At 57.4% G+C, this 14928-nt stretch overlaps 2 protein-coding genes across 2 annotated transcripts; both read left to right on the top strand.

Moving 5' to 3' along the window:
- Positions 1-4087: 4087 nt before the first annotated feature.
- Positions 4088-7945, top strand: LOC104477990 (pepsin B). The gene is made up of 9 exons (XM_086765424.1): positions 4088-4207; positions 4532-4685; positions 5102-5219; positions 5821-5939; positions 6292-6491; positions 6643-6765; positions 6956-7100; positions 7341-7439; positions 7604-7945. The coding sequence occupies exons 1-9, from the start codon at positions 4152-4154 to the stop codon at positions 7754-7756; spliced, it is 1167 nt and encodes a 388-aa protein (XP_086621550.1). The 5' UTR covers positions 4088-4151; the 3' UTR covers positions 7757-7945.
- Positions 7946-10986: 3041 nt separating this feature from the next.
- LOC104485872 (pepsin B-like) lies at positions 10987-13940 on the top strand. Its single transcript, XM_086765747.1, has 9 exons — positions 10987-11042; positions 11183-11333; positions 11744-11861; positions 12129-12247; positions 12545-12744; positions 12895-13017; positions 13097-13241; positions 13571-13669; positions 13788-13940. Exons 1-9 carry the CDS (start codon positions 10987-10989, stop codon positions 13938-13940), a joined length of 1164 nt encoding a protein of 387 aa, XP_086621873.1.
- Positions 13941-14928: the final 988 nt, after the last annotated feature.

Below are 14928 nucleotides of genomic sequence, written 5' to 3' on the forward strand. Positions count from 1 at the left end.
AAAGGGAATTTTACTTTAAAAAAGCAAAGCTAGGCCAACAATCACCAGTTGTCCTCAGGGAATCCAAGCTGGACTTCTTGCAACCCCTGTTTTCCAGGTCTCCCTCCCCTGAAGGAATGATGTCTGTGTCCGTATGCATTCCACCTGGAGCAATGGTTGCTGTCTTCCACCTGGCTAGTCTCACTGCAATAGCCTTAAAAAAAAATAAATAAGAGAGATGTGCGTGCACAGCCTCTCTGTTGGCTGGTGACCCATGGGGATATCTTGGCAGGACAATTCCTTGCTGCTTGTTTGAGCTGGACGCTGAACCCGCAGAAAGGTTTGGATGAGGTTCTCTGGCCCCGGTGATACAGGAGCTGAGGCTGTGAAGCCGCGGACTCTCTCAAGGTGACTCTCTTTGGGGCCGAGCCATTGCTGACAACTGGTCTGCAGGGCGTAGACCAGATTTCCATTGAGCTGAGCATCAGGAGGAAATAATGAAGTTGCCATGGAAATCGATGTGCTATGAATTTACGGTGAACACAGCAAGAATATTGGTGGTCTCTGGAGTACCTGCCCTTTAAGACGTGCTGTTTCCACCACAGGTAATTTAAGGTAATAGTTTGGAGCGGTGGACTTTGGGGGCTGGTGGGAACGAGGTGCTTTTGCCAACGTTGAACAAGATGTGGCTTCCCTTTTCCTGGCCGTGCTGATCTGCTCGGGGCACGGCGCCTTTCTGTGGGTTCTCTGCCATTGCTCGGTGCAGAGAGTTGATCTGCTTGTTTTTCCAAACAGCAAACGAGAGCTAATCGTGCGGTGACATGCACAGTTCAATCCCTTGGTGTATAAAATTCCCCCTGAAAACTCTTCCCCAGCAGGAATCGACTTAAGAACAGCTGATAGGGCCATCCGTGCCGTCATGTGCGGTGTCTTTCCAACCAAGCCCCTGTCATTCCATGACTTTCTAGAACGCTGGAGGTGAGAACTGGAAGGGAAACAGAGGAGATAACACAACAGGTGATGACCCCGTGTTACTATCTCCATCCCAGGAAAACACGATGAAATATTTTTAACTTCTCTTTCTAGGAAGACAGCTTTTTGATAGCTCTATCAAAAAGAATTTGAAAGCATTTGACTTGGAGTTTTCAGGATGGTCCTTAGCATGGTGGGAGAATCTCTTGTGATGAGCGCGTTTCTAAACTTCAGGTGCCTGCGTGGACACTGATGCAGGGAGGTGGGGACCATTCTGGGGTGTAGAAGGAGGTGGTGTAGAGCTCCCGCGTCAGCCTGGGGTCTGGGCCTGAGCGGGGTGACTGGAGGTCTCTTCGGAAACTGCCCCCACGTGATCCCAATGATCATCGTGATCCTTGCCCTGGTTTGGGAATTTAAATGTTAGACCTACAGCCTGGCTGTTTGTCTCAGGAACCATTCTCGTGGTTGCATGGGAAAAGCGGAATATTTATTTTAATGTGGCTGGAAGCTGTTCGTCTCTGTACTATGATCTCTGTTTTGGAAATAAAACGCTAAAACCGGCTTGTGCAGCACCGAGGAAGGGATGCGTGTGCCTGTGTGCAGCTCGTAAACACAGCTGCTCCGGGGGGACACATCCCATCGCGTGGTACACATCCACCAACAGCTTTTCCTGGTTGGAGAACCCAGGTGGAGAGCAGTTGTGCTCCAGGCGGAGTGTTTATAGCTCTTCTAAATTAATCACCCGCAGCAGGACTGCTAAAACAACCGAGATGGGGCCGGTTGTGGGGATTTGGCACCTTCAGGAAGGGTTTTAGCTGACACGATGCTTGTGAGAGCAACAGGCTTTGACCAAGGAAAGCTCCTGGCAGGGCCGTGTTCGTGTTTGTTAAATTCGACGCTACCGTTTCTTGAGGTGAACAGCAACAGCTTGTGTCTGGGGCAGAGGCGCAGGAGCCGGGGTGGTAAATTGTCCTGGAGCTGGCACCAGTCACTTCTCTGTGTTTTTGCCATGGGTAAAGCAGACTACGAAATTCGGGGTGATGGCAATGTCTTCAAAAAGGTTTCTGTCCCCTGATGGCTCTGGGAGTGGTGGCTGTAGGCAGGAGAAGTCTTTGGGTCATGGGGGAGGCTGGGTCCCACTTCGGAGCCCATTCCCAAACCTGCAAAGCGCTCTGTTGAGAGCTACCAGCTTTTGGGAGACGGCGCCCACCTCCTCAGCGGCTGTCGGTTTACTGGGATTTGTTGGCTGGTGTTGAAGGTCCTTAAGCCCTCTGGATGGCCGGGATGTCTGCTGCTCACGGCTCATCGCCTTTGCTGGTGTTGCCAGGAGAGGTGGTGGGGTTGGCCGTGGGATGCGAAGGGGATCCGTACTCAGCTGGGATCCGTACTCCCCTGGGAGGGACCGGGTTCCCTGGGCTGGAGCTGTTTGCATGTGGGCTGGGCGGTTGCACCCACGGGGAAAAGAAACTGAAAGCAAAGGAGGAGAAACGCCTCGAAGTCGTGCCTTGGAGCAGCGAGGGCTCGTGCTGCTGGCCGAGTCCCGCTCTGCGCAGGGACACAGGATCCCTGATGTTAGAAACCGTAAATCCTGGATTCCTGTAGACCAAATGCCTCGGCAAACACGTGCCGTCGAACTTTGGGTGGAGAAGTGCCCACAGGAGAAGGTGTTTGCGTGTGCTGTGGAGGGCACCTTATTCCTTTGTCTTCTGGCGAGGCCGAGTCCCCGTGGGCCCTGCGGGTAACGCTCGGAGTATTGATGTTTTGATAACCGCTCTTTGCTTTCAGCCAGAATTTGCTTTTTATCCAATCTTAATCGGTCGATCTTTCTATCAATCCTGCAAGCAAACAAGATAATTGCTTTATTATAGTCTCAAATATTCAGCAAAGGACACGCGCTCCCCCGGTGCTCCCAAGGCAATGAAATTTGTGCAGAGCGTCGGCATGGGACGCGCCCGGTGATAGCGATGCCGGGCTATCGACGGGTTGACGGAGGGCGAGGTTTCCCCGCTGTGAAGAGCAGGGATGCAAGCTGGGCCAGAGAGGAGGTCTTGAAAATATTTAACTTCTAACTGAAAACACTTTGGTCCATTTGCTAGAAAATGTTTAGGTTAGAACCAAAAGATGTTTTGGTCTGTTTGCTAGAAAATATTTAGGTTATAACCAAATGTTTTGGTCTGTTTGGGTGTTTGTTGGCAGTTGGGGAGGTTTGTGTTTGTGGTTCTCTTTCTTTTCACAGAAAAATAAAGGAAACAAGGAATTTCCTGACTTTCTGGGCTGCTGTGAGGACCAGGTGGGTGGGTTGAACCCCGAGGGCTTCCTCCACGGGTGGGTTAAACCTCCCCCACTCAGGGAGGTGTGGCACCTGCCTTTTAACGTGGGATGGAAAGGGAATCAGTTGCTCCACAAATTAAAGAAAAAAAAAGGAAAAGTATGTGGTTTCCTTCCAAAATAGTATGAAAGCAGAAGCAGGATTGAGATGTATGACATATGGAAATGAGTTGTGCCTGGAGGAGAGGATGGTGAAGGATTGGGAGGCGGGTGAGGAGGTGGAGAAGGACAGACCAGAAAGCAGAACAGTGCTGGAAACCACCTACAAGAGAGCAGAAGAGACCCCGTGGGCTCACCGAGCCCCTGGGATGGAGGGAGCAGGGCAGCCGGCTCCAGCTCTTCGCACCGTGCCCTGGAAAAGCCTCAACGCCAGCAGCCATCACCTCCTCCACGCCAGAAGGTCCCGGCCGGGCGGAAGAACGGCAGACAAAGGTCCAACGCGTTGCCATCCTGCGCCAAGAGCCACGAGCGCCTTTGTTTTGGGAAAAGGTTTGAACGGGTTTTGCCGAAGGCAGATAACGCCTCACCACGGTGACGTCTGGGTCACTCCTCTCTTTGCCGTGATAAGAGCTGCCCTCTTATCGGATGCTGACACTTTGATCTCGCTATCGAAGCCGCGTGTCGCTCTATTCTCACCTGAGCGCCTCGCTAAGGACACAAGCTCCTCAAAATCCTTGCGGCCCAAAATACAAAGAAACCCTTGAAGCTGGGGGTGCGCGTGGTGGTAATGGAAAATGGAGGTCAGCAGATAAGCGGTGGGGTTGGGGAGGGGTGGTTACTGCTTCCCAGTATAAAACCAGTGAGTCCGGGCAGCTCAGTTCATCTGAGGTCTCCGAGAAGGTGCGTGTGGACCGGTGGACAACTCTCGCACCATGAAGTGGCTCATCCTGGCCCTGCTGTGCCTCCAGCTCTCGGAGGGGATGGTGAGGTGGGTGTCCTGCAGCAGCCGCTGCGGCAGAGGGAGTGGGGAGGGGGTGGATGACAGAGCCCGGCCGCAGCCATCACCAGCACGGGCTGCACCGCATCCCCGAGGATGCCGACAAGTGTGGCTCCAGCATCCCGCATCTCCACAGCCCATCGTGGTCCGAGTCCGCGCTGCATCCCTCGCTGGGGGGTGCAACGCAGGCGAGCAGAGGGCTCCAGACATGGCAGGGTTCAAAGGAGCCTGGAGAGCTGATGATTTGAAAATCTAAATCTAAATCTTCTGATTTTCTGCTGTGTTGTGTTTTGCTTTGTTTTTCCCTCTGTGTAGAATCAAGCTGAGGAAAGCCAAGTCTATACGGGAGAAGATGAAGGAGGCCGGAGTGCTGGATGACTACCTGAAGAAATATAAACACGATCCAGCTAAGAAATACCGCTTCAGCGAGGACTACGTCGTGGACGAGCCCATAACCAACCACCTGGACGTGAGTGCCCCACGCTCCCCTTTCCCTCCTCCTTCCCGGCTGCCGGAGCAATCTGCTCACCCCTGAACCTCCAGCAGTGAGAGGTTGCTTTTTCTCCCACGTTTTTTTTTTTTTTTTTAAAGCTTCTGTTGTAGACTTTAGACAAGTTTTCCCCCAGCCAGGAAAGCCAGATGCTTTTCTACGTTTACAAAAAGGTGTAACAAAAATAATTATTCAATAGGACATTTTTGGGGAGAGAAAGCAGGGTGAGAGCTCAGTCCCTTCCTGCCTACTTTGTTATTTGCAAGAGTGAGCCCCGCGTTCCCTGGCACCCTGCGAAGCGCTGGGATGCCGGCGCAGGGCTGGGGGCGGGGGTGCGAAAGCCTGGCCTGTCCCTGCCCCTGCGGCGATGGCAATACCCCGTCTCTTGTCTGCAGTCCTCCTACTTCGGGGAGATCAGCATCGGGACCCCTCCGCAAAACTTCTTGGTGCTCTTCGACACCGGCTCCTCCAACCTGTGGGTGCCTTCCACCTACTGCCAGACGGCAGCCTGCCGTGAGTACCGCAGCCGCGCTGAGCTCTCGCAGCAACGCGGTCCGATCGCGTGGGGGGAATCCCAATGCCAGACCAAAAATGATCCCGGCGCTGGGGTAGCTGCTCCCTGGTACCAGCTGGTGCCTCGCTCAGGAAACACCGAGCCCTCTGTCCCTCCGCGCCCGGCTAACAGAGATGGCCAAGTCGCTACAGCCGCCGTGGGTGTCCTCAGAGCACAGAAATCACGGCTGCTGTGCCTGACCGCTCGCGGCCGGGCGGAGGGAAGAGCGAAGTTACGAATCGCGGAGCTGATGCCCCGCTCCTGGCAGAGCCCATCCCGCGGGATGAGCGATGGGGATTTGGCTGCGGGCGGCTTTGCTCACGCTGGGTGGCTGATGTGATTGTGATCGCAACAGCTGTTCCCGTGAGAGGGGCGCAGCCAAACCTGGGATGCAAACCCTGCCTTAGAGAGGAACAGCCCGTCCCACCCTTCACGACTTGCTCCGTGCTGGGGAAGTCGCTTTCCCAGGCGTTATCCCGGCAAAGCGACCGGCGGTGAGATCCCACCGCGGCCGGGCGAGCGCGTGCTCAGGAGCTTTGCCCTCTTCTCCCTCTCGTGCAGTGAATCACGCCAAGTTCCAGCCCAACGAGTCCTCCACCTTCACCTACAACGGCCAGTCCTTCACCCTCTCCTACGGCAGCGGCGCGCTCACGGTGGTGCTGGGCTACGACACGCTGACCGTGAGTGCGCCCCGCGCCGTCCCTGTCTCCTGTGTCGCCAGCACCCACTGGGTGCCCAGTCGGAAGGAGCCTGGGGGACAGCCTCAGGGTAGATCTTGTGTCTCGTGTAGACCAGACTTGGGTAAACCAGGGCCTGGGACGGGCAGAACAAAGTGGTTATTTCCACCATCAGCTGGGTTTTTACTTCATTTTAACCCAATTCCTGCTAATTTTTCCAGCGGCCTGGAGATGTTTTCACCAGCACTGACCTTGTAGTGTGCTTCTTGGGCTTCCAGAGCATCAGTCATCCCATCCGATGGCTGCTCTGGTTTGCCCAGGGCGCAAGCTGACCTGGCGTCCCCTTCCCCTCCAGATCCAGAGCATCACGGTGACAAACCAGGAGTTCGGGCTCAGCGAGAACGAGCCGACCCAGCCTTTCTACTACGCCGATTTTGATGGGATCCTGGGAATGGGCTACCCATCGCTGGCGGCGGGAGGGACGCCCACCGCGCTGCAGGGCATGCTGCAGCAGAACCAGCTCACCCAGCCCATATTCAGCTTCTACTTTTCTCGGTAAAAATCTGCCGGGGTCCTCTGCACGTCCCACCTGCACCGGTGTCCCTCTGCCTGTCCCCGTGCAGGCTCCTTATGGGTTTGTCCCTCGCTAGCCCACCCGTATCGCACCGATTTACTGATCTCCGCTGTAACCCTTGCGTTTTTGCAGCCAACCCACCTACAGCTACGGGGGAGAGCTCATTCTGGGAGGAGTTGACACTCAGCTCTTCCAAGGGGACATCGTGTGGGCACCGGTGACCCAGGAGCTTTACTGGCAGGTCATGCTTGACGAGTGAGTTGTGTTTGTACCTGATGGGCATCATCCAGCTGGGCAGCTCGTGTGATGAGGTGATGAGGTGTAGTGCGGCAGGCGTGGGCTCGGGGCAGGGGTCAGAGCATCTCAGACTTGCAGATCCAGCCGAGACAGGTTGAGTTGCCACTGGGTGCTTCAAGCGACGTCCTTCTCCCCATTCTCTTCCCAGGTTTGCTATCGGGCAGTCGGCGACGGGCTGGTGCAGCCAGGGCTGCCAGGCCATCGTGGACACGGGGACGTTCCTGCTGACGGTGCCCCAGCAGTACCTGGACAGCTTCGTTCAGGCCGTGGGCGCCCAGCAGACCAGCTATGGCGTAAGTGCAGGGGATGCTTTGGAGGTGCGCACGGAGCCGCGGGGAGGCTTGCAAGCGAGCCAGGGGCCGTGGGCTTGACCAAGTCCCACAAAAGTCGTGGCATCTATGGAACGTGGTAGTGCAGGCACGTCAGGGAAGGACGAGGCGATGTGGCACTGTCACCCTCGCTTGTGGGGGTATCTCTCCTCTCACAGTGGGTGCTGTTCCAGCCATAACCTCCTCTCCACCCTCTCTCCGCAGTATGCAGTTAACTGCAACGAGGTCCAGAACATGCCCACCATCACCTTCGTCATCAACGGAGCCCAGCTCCCACTCTACCCCTCTGCCTACGTCTTGAACGTACGTATTAGCCGAGCAGCTTCATCCTGCCGAGTCCTTGGGGCCAGGAGAGGACTGGGTGCTTCTTGACTGGTAGTGCTGCTCTCCTTCCCTCCAGCCCAGCTGGCAGGGTCCCGGCGCTTGGCCGAGGCTCTGACTCCCCGTTATTCCCTCCCTTATTACAGAATAATGGCTACTGCACTCTCGGGATCGAGGCCACCTACCTGCCTTCCCAGAACGGGCAGCCGCTCTGGATCCTGGGTGACGTCTTCCTCAAGGAGTATTACACCGTCTTTGACATGGGCAACAACCGCATCGGCTTCGCCACGTCGGCGTAGAGGCGTGAAGCGGTGCCATCCAGCCCCTCTCCTGGCCAAACACACCTGAGCTTGCGTTGCTGGAGGGCTGCAGGCTTCCTACGGACCTTTACATCCCGTTATGTGCCTGCGTGGCTGGCTGTCCCTCTGGGAATTCCGTGTCAGCGTGTTCTCACAGCCTCCTGTTTGCAAATAAACCCCGACATCCCACATAGTCTCTGACCTTCTGAGTTTGTTGAGTGACAAGTAAGCACAGACTGATAGGTTGCGTATCTCGGCCGCTCTTTCCCCGGCAAGGTTAAGCGCCCTGATAAATTCCTGGGCGGATTTCTGCAGAGTCAGCACGGGGAAAGCAGTGAGGAAGCCATCCCCGGGCTGGTTCAGATCTAAAGTTGAGATATTTATGTTTCCTGCAAGGGGATATGACATGCTGTCGACTCCTGACGGCTGTGGGACCAAGTCTCGGCCTCTGTCGTAGTGAATTACGGAGCTCGGGGCTGGCCCCGATGAACGCAGCAGGCTGCGAGCTGCAGCTCGGCTCAGAGCCCGACGGGCACCCGGCACGGCTGCGCGGGGACGGGGCCGAGCCGTCCTTCCCCACGCTGGTGCCTGGGGCTCAGCAGCTCAGCAGTCCAGCCGACCCAAACCCTTGGGGATGACCGTGTCCCACAGCCCACACGTCCCCTCTGCGCAGGGGATTGCCATGCCAAAAAGTTGCTGGGGTTGGTCTTAAACAGCAACCACAGCCCTGGGGGACAGGAGTTCCCCAAGGGATCCCGCAAAAAGCCAGTTCTGCTCTGTGCCATCAGGCGCTGGTGCGTGTCTGGAGATGCCGTGCATGTCTGGAGGTGCCGTGCGTGTCTGGAGATGCCGTGCGTGTCCTCCTCCCGCTGCCGCTGGCTAAGCCACTCTGGGGAGATGCTCACCAGTCACACTGGGGAGATCCTCCACCTCCCAGTGGAGGTGGGCATCGCTTTGCTTGCAGTCTGCGGTGACCTAGGAGCGACCGCAGGGACACGCTGTCCCCACGGCAGCATCCCTTGCTGTCTCTTGCTGCTGCTGGTACTTGCAGGGCTGAACCGATCACTCCGACCTGCTGAGGATAAAGCTGCGGGGCCGGTGGGTCTCCACCTCCATCCCTCTCGCTGGGCGTCGGGAATCCTCATCAGAGGTGCGTGTGGGAAGGCACTAATCTTCGTTACAGCTGGAGAAGGTTAACAAAGTCCTGTGATTAAGCCAGAGTGGGAATATGAGGCCAGATTAGAATAGCCATAACATCCAAATGACCCCTAAATCCTGAAGCGGGGCTATTTATCAGGTAAAACAACAGCCGGAGTACCGGGAATAGCCGTTGTGGCTGAAGGGTACGGGAAACACCTTGGCCAGGGGAGGCTGGGATAACACTGCTCTTTCCCAGGATCCAGACTCGTTTCTTAGAAGCTCCTTATCATTGGAGCTCATTATCAGATGCATTAATAGCTCTGTCATTTCGTCGGAGAAAGGACACAAACTCCTCTGTGCTTTGTGTCAAAATATTGACACAGCCCGAGCGCGGCGAGACGGCGATTAGATAGGTGCGGATAGCAGGGAAAGGTATTTCTCCTCCCCTATAAAACAGGGAGGTTTCCGAGAGCTGGAGCTGCTCCGGTAGCCGCGGTGGCAGGAAGGGACAGGGGACGGCTGACCATGTCCCTCCTGCTCTTTGCTCTTCCCTTTGCTTTGATCCATCCCAGCAAAGGCAGATCCATCAGGATGCAGAAGGCACCGGGGGGGTTTCCTCGGGCTGGAAGCATCGGTCCAACGCTGACAGCTCGGGCGGGAGCAGAGGGTTCTGCTGGGGTCCGTCCCTGCTGTGAGTGGGGACTGGGGGGGTCTGCGAGTACCCCACACCAAATGAACGGTGACCCCCGTGGGGCCAATTCAGATCCCGACAAAGATTTTGTTCCCAGGGAAATGGAGGCAGAACCGCAGCGTGTGGTGGGCGCTCGGAGCAGTGGGTGTTAAAGCACGCGGGGAAGGTGGGGCTGGCCCAGCGCTGCGTCCCCCGGGCAGAGGGGTCCCAGCGGCCTTGGGCTTTCGGGCCAGCTGGAGCTCCTTTGCCAAGAGCTTTGCACGGAAAAACAACCCCGTGTGTGTCTCCTCAGGTTTTCCTCGGAGATGAGGCCACTGGCCAGCGCAGGTGAGGCTGCCGGGGTGATGGGGACGTGGGGACAGTCACTGTTTCTGCAGGTGATGAGTGCCCAAGCTTCGGGCTACGAGGCTGAGCAGCATCCTCCGGGTAGCAGATGCCAGGATGGGTCCTCAGTCACCTGCGGGGACTGGCAGGGCTGGCTGGTAGCACCTTCCCGGGGGGACAAAAGGGTCTCCTGGGACTAAACCTCCCCTGGCAATGAGTGCCTGAACGCACGCTCCCCTGCGTTTCTCCAGCCTGGGTACGACCGGCATCACTCAAAGCGTGGGGAGACATCAGAAGTGTGACCTGAGCATCCTCAGTGTAACTGTGACAGGAATAATAAACTGCAGCAAATCAAAGCGACCTTTGGAGACGGTTGAGTGGTTGCAACCGGGCAGGTAAAGGCCAGTTACACCTTTCAGGGCTGCTATACTGAGCAGTTTCCAGCCCCCATCTCAGCTTCCTTGTAGGGCATTAGCAGAGCTGGAGGGCAGTGAAGGGCAGAAGCGACATTTTTAGGGGTATGTGCTGGTTCCTGGGGGGCTTGGAGCTGGGCTGAGAAACCATCCCTGCTGTTTCTTCCTAGCCGTGTTGAGGGAATTGGACATAATGCAGTCTGCAGACTTGGATGGGAGAAATACTGCCAGCCCGTGACGCTTCCTGGGCTGCCCGGATGGGTCAAAAGAGGAACACCAGCATCATAAATTTCCATTTGCTATCGAGGGTGTGTTTTGCCTTTTGTTTTCTGGAAAGATCAAGCTGGTGCTGAACGCAAGAGAAAACACTTTAACTTCTTGATAACGGCAGAATTCTGCTTTTTTATCAGATGTCACATATTTGGTCTCGGTATCAGAGGTAATGGTTGGGCACGGTAACAGATTGGCCAATCTGTAAGGAGGCAAAATCAGGGCGGCTGCGGCGATAAACGCACCGCAAGCGTTGGTGGTGGGTGGGTGCAGCGATAGAGGCAAGGGGTATCTGGAGCAAGGGGCTGGGCACGGTTCCTGGGTATATACACCCTGCCCCGGCCGAGGCGGCGCAGGAGCTGCGGCGGACGGAGCCACCAGCACCCACCATCATGCGCTGGCTGGTGCTGGTCCTGTTCTGCGTCCCCCTCAGGGAGGGGCTTGTGAGGTGAGCCCCTGGGGCTGGGACGGGTGCGAGGGTGCGGGGTCCGGCGGTGCAGCGGGGCTGGCCCTCGGCACATGGGGGTGCAGAGGTGGACGGGGCCGCCCGGCCGCCCAGCATCTCGCCGCCGTCTCCGTCCCGCGCAGGGTGACCCTGCGGGAAGGCAGATCCGTGCGGGAGGTGATGAGAAAGAAGGGGGTGCCGGAGGGTCTCCTGAAGGACCTCAGAGGGGACCCCGGTAGGAAATACCAGCTCAATTACGCTGTGGCTTACGAACCGCTGACAAACTACCTGAATGTAAGTATTAAAGCTTTTCCTTCCTCCTCCCAGTCGCCGGGCTCTGGTTTTTGGGGACGCACTGGGCACGGGCAGGTGTTTCGCTGTAGCCGGGCTCCGAAGGCCAGGTGATGTTGGGAGATGAAGGCAGGAGGCAAGCACATCTTATCCTGAAATGGTTTATTTTGGAAAAAGCAGAGTTTGGTGGTTATAGGGCAGATGTACTACTCCTGGCCTGACTCGGTGATGGGCTGTAAGGAAGCGGTTGCCGCTCTCTGTGCTTCAGCTGGCCTGGATGCACCGGGGGACTGGAAGCCCTCCCCACAACCCCTCAGTGGTTTGGGTTTCTCAGCTGGCAGAGGGAAGAGCTTGAAAACTCTCACTCAAAAAACCAGGTGGAAACAGAAATCTGCCCACGCTCTTGTTCACAGTCCTTCTACTTCGGGGAGATCAGCATCGGGACCCCCCCGCAAAGTTTCCTGGTGCTCTTCGACACCGGCTCCTCCAACCTGTGGGTGCCTTCCACCTACTGCCAGACCCCAGCCTGCGGTGAGCGTCCCTCGGTGGGACAGCGGGGCCGGGGGGGGACTGGGCTCCCCTCCACCCGCGCTCTGCGACATCTCTCGCACGCCACGGGCTGGAGCTGTGAGAGGGAAATCAGCGAGCGCTGGCGGGGTTTGGTGTTTGCTTGGTGGCACTGGTGGGGCTGGTTTGGGATGGGAAGCCCCTCGCCGGGGATTTCTGCCCGCGTGGGGCCAAGGATGCTGAACCGAGGGCAGGATGTGACCCAGGGGCTGCGTCCTTCTCTCCGCGCAGGGAATCATGCCAGGTTCAACCCCAGCCTGTCGTCCACCTTCTCGGGCATCGATGCGACCTACACCCTGACCTACGGGTTCGGTGACGTGTCCGTGGCGTTAGGGTACGACACTGTGAAAGTAAGTGACTGCTGACGTGTTAGTGCCTTGCTGCAAAACTAACTTAGCTGAAGCAAACCCTTTTTGTGGGTATTTTAAAGAAATAATAAGGGTGATGGGACAATGAACACGAGCCAGGCTGTTCCCAGTTCCATCTCCCACCTGTGATGTGACCTCTCAGCACCTCTCAGTGCAGATTTACCTGCGTGACTTTCCTGGCCAGCCTCTCCTCTCCCCCAAAACTCCCCGCTGGGACGTTGCCGCCGGGGAGGATGTGCAAAATGCCGACATCGCTCAGCGTCTTTCCTCCTCCTCTAGATCCAGAACATCGTCGTCACGAACCAGGAGTTCGGGCTGACCCTGGATGAGCCCAGCAAACCTTTCTACTCCCTGGACTTCGATGGGATTTTGGGCATGGCTTACCCGGGCGTTGGCATCGGCGGTTACAACACGCTGATGCAGAACATGCTGCAGCAGAGCCAGCTTGCTGAACCCATCTTCAGCTTCTACTACTCACGGTGAGACCTCTGACAGCGGGTCTCACCTGCGCGGACACAGCCTGGGATCCATCCTCTTCCTCGTTCACTCTCCATCCACACGTTCTCCCCGCACACCGCTTTCTTCTGAGCAGCCTGCCTGATCTGGGGTTTAATTTTGTGTCTTTCCAGCAATCCCACCTATAGCTACGGTGGAGAAGTCATCCTCGGAGGGGTTGACCCCCAGCTGTACTCCGGGGAGGTTTTATGGGCTCCTGTGGTCCAGGAATTGTACTGGAAGATCGCGATCGAGGAGTAAGTGCTGCACCGTGGCTTGGAGTGGGTCTTGGTGGAGAGGAACCTTTTCTGACGCCTTTTCTGCCGCTCTCGCCAGGTTCTCCATCGGGTCATCGGCCACGGGCTGGTGCAGCCAAGGCTGCCATGGCATCGTGGACACCGGGACGTTCCTGCTGACCGTCCCGGGCCAGTTCATGTCAGCCTTCCTGCAGGCGCTGGGTGCAGAGGAGAGCGACTACGGGGTAGGTGGGAAGGACGCCCTGCACACACGAGGGGCTGACGCCATGGGACGAGGACGCATTGAGGTGGTAACGCTGAGCGACGGAGGGCTCCCGGCACCTCCGGAGCGAAACATCTCGCCCGAAAAAAGGCTGCAGTGCTGTATCTCCCCTCGCAGCGGTGCACGCTTAAAATAACTCTTTCAAACATGATAAACCCGGGTCAGCACATCCCTGCCACGGTCAGAGCTGTGCTGACCCTTAGGGGGCACGGCTGGGGTTCCAGCTGGGGGGAGGACGGCGCCCAGCCGCGGGGGTCCTGACCCCTCTGCTCCTTTTTGCTTCTTTTCCAGTTTGTGGTCGACTGCAGCAGCATCCCAAGCATGCCCACCCTCTACTTCGCCATCAGCGGAGCCCAGTTGCCGCTGCCTCCCTCTGTCTATGTCTTAAACGTAAGTGCTTGCCATCGCAGGACGGTTTGGCCCAGGAGAAAGTCCGAGTTTCTTCTCAAACGCAGCAGCCTGAAGGGTGACTGTAAGGAGGGGTCTAACCCTGCTTTTCCCTCGGCAGAACGACGGCGTCTGCACCGTCGGGGTCGAGAGCACGTACGTGACCTCTGACAGCGGCCAGCCGCTCTGGATCCTCGGCAACGTCTTCCTCCGGCAGTATTACTCCATCTTCGACATGGCCAACAACAGAGTGGGCTTTGCGCTGTCAGCCTAGGGACGCCGAGCGTCGCCCGTGGGGCAATCTGTCCTCCCTCGGACCCGCGTACGGTGACGAGTAGCCTCCGAATCTCCCGTAGCGAATAAAGGGCTGCAAATCTCTCCGCCTCGTGTCTCACCCGGCTGCGGCTCAGCAGGATCTGGCGCAGCTCTTAATAAACCAACAAAGTCTGAGCTCAGGCTCAAGGTTTCTGGGCACTGCCTGGGCTTTCAGATGCGCACGGAGGCTTTGAATTTGCAGCGCTGACAAATTTGGGGTCACCTTTTGACCGGGACCCGGATCCCCGCTGGGGCTGGCTGGGAAAACGGGACGATCGGGAGAAATCCAGGCGCTCAGCCGCGGCTCGAGGAGCCGATGCGGTCGCTGGAGGCTTCAGAAACCGGTTTGGAGCAGGATGTGCAGAGACGAGGAGCTGCGTGCGAACAGCTCTCGGTTCGTTAGCTGTGGGGGAATTGCCCGCACGTATTCGCAAATAAATTAGGGATTAAAAAGCGTCGTGCAAGGACGCTCAGGCTGCGGAAAACACCCTGGTTTTGTTCTCGAGGGGGGAAATCTCTTCGCTGCTGCAGCCTCAAAGGATGGGAGATGAGAAGGAAGGCGCAACGCAGGCGTGACCAAAGCTCGGGGTCTCTGGATGCCCCCCCCGAGAGGAGATGCAGCGTCAGATCGGGACCGCACCGGACCCCAGAGGCTGGTCCTGGAGGTCCGGCGCAGGGCGATGCGCGGGAGACGCAGCGCTGAAGGGCCCCGTCGCCCCTTGCCTGACACCCGTCTCCCGGTCAGATGACGGTCACCCCACTGGGGCATGTGACCGCCCGTGAAATCTGCTGTTTCCAGCCAAATCTGCCACGGCGGGTCCTGCGGAACGGGGAGGGAGCTGTCATCCTGCTGTCACGGGCAGCCCGCTGGCAGGGTCCCCGCCGCTCCTGTCCCCCTCAGAGCCTTCATCTCGCACGAAAAGCTTCACGCTCCTCGGCAGCTGCCG

Source organism: Chlamydotis macqueenii, chromosome 23, assembly GCF_036417535.1.
Source record: "Chlamydotis macqueenii isolate bChlMac1 chromosome 23, bChlMac1.mat, whole genome shotgun sequence".
In the NCBI taxonomy this organism is placed as follows: Eukaryota; Metazoa; Chordata; class Aves; order Otidiformes; family Otididae; genus Chlamydotis; species Chlamydotis macqueenii.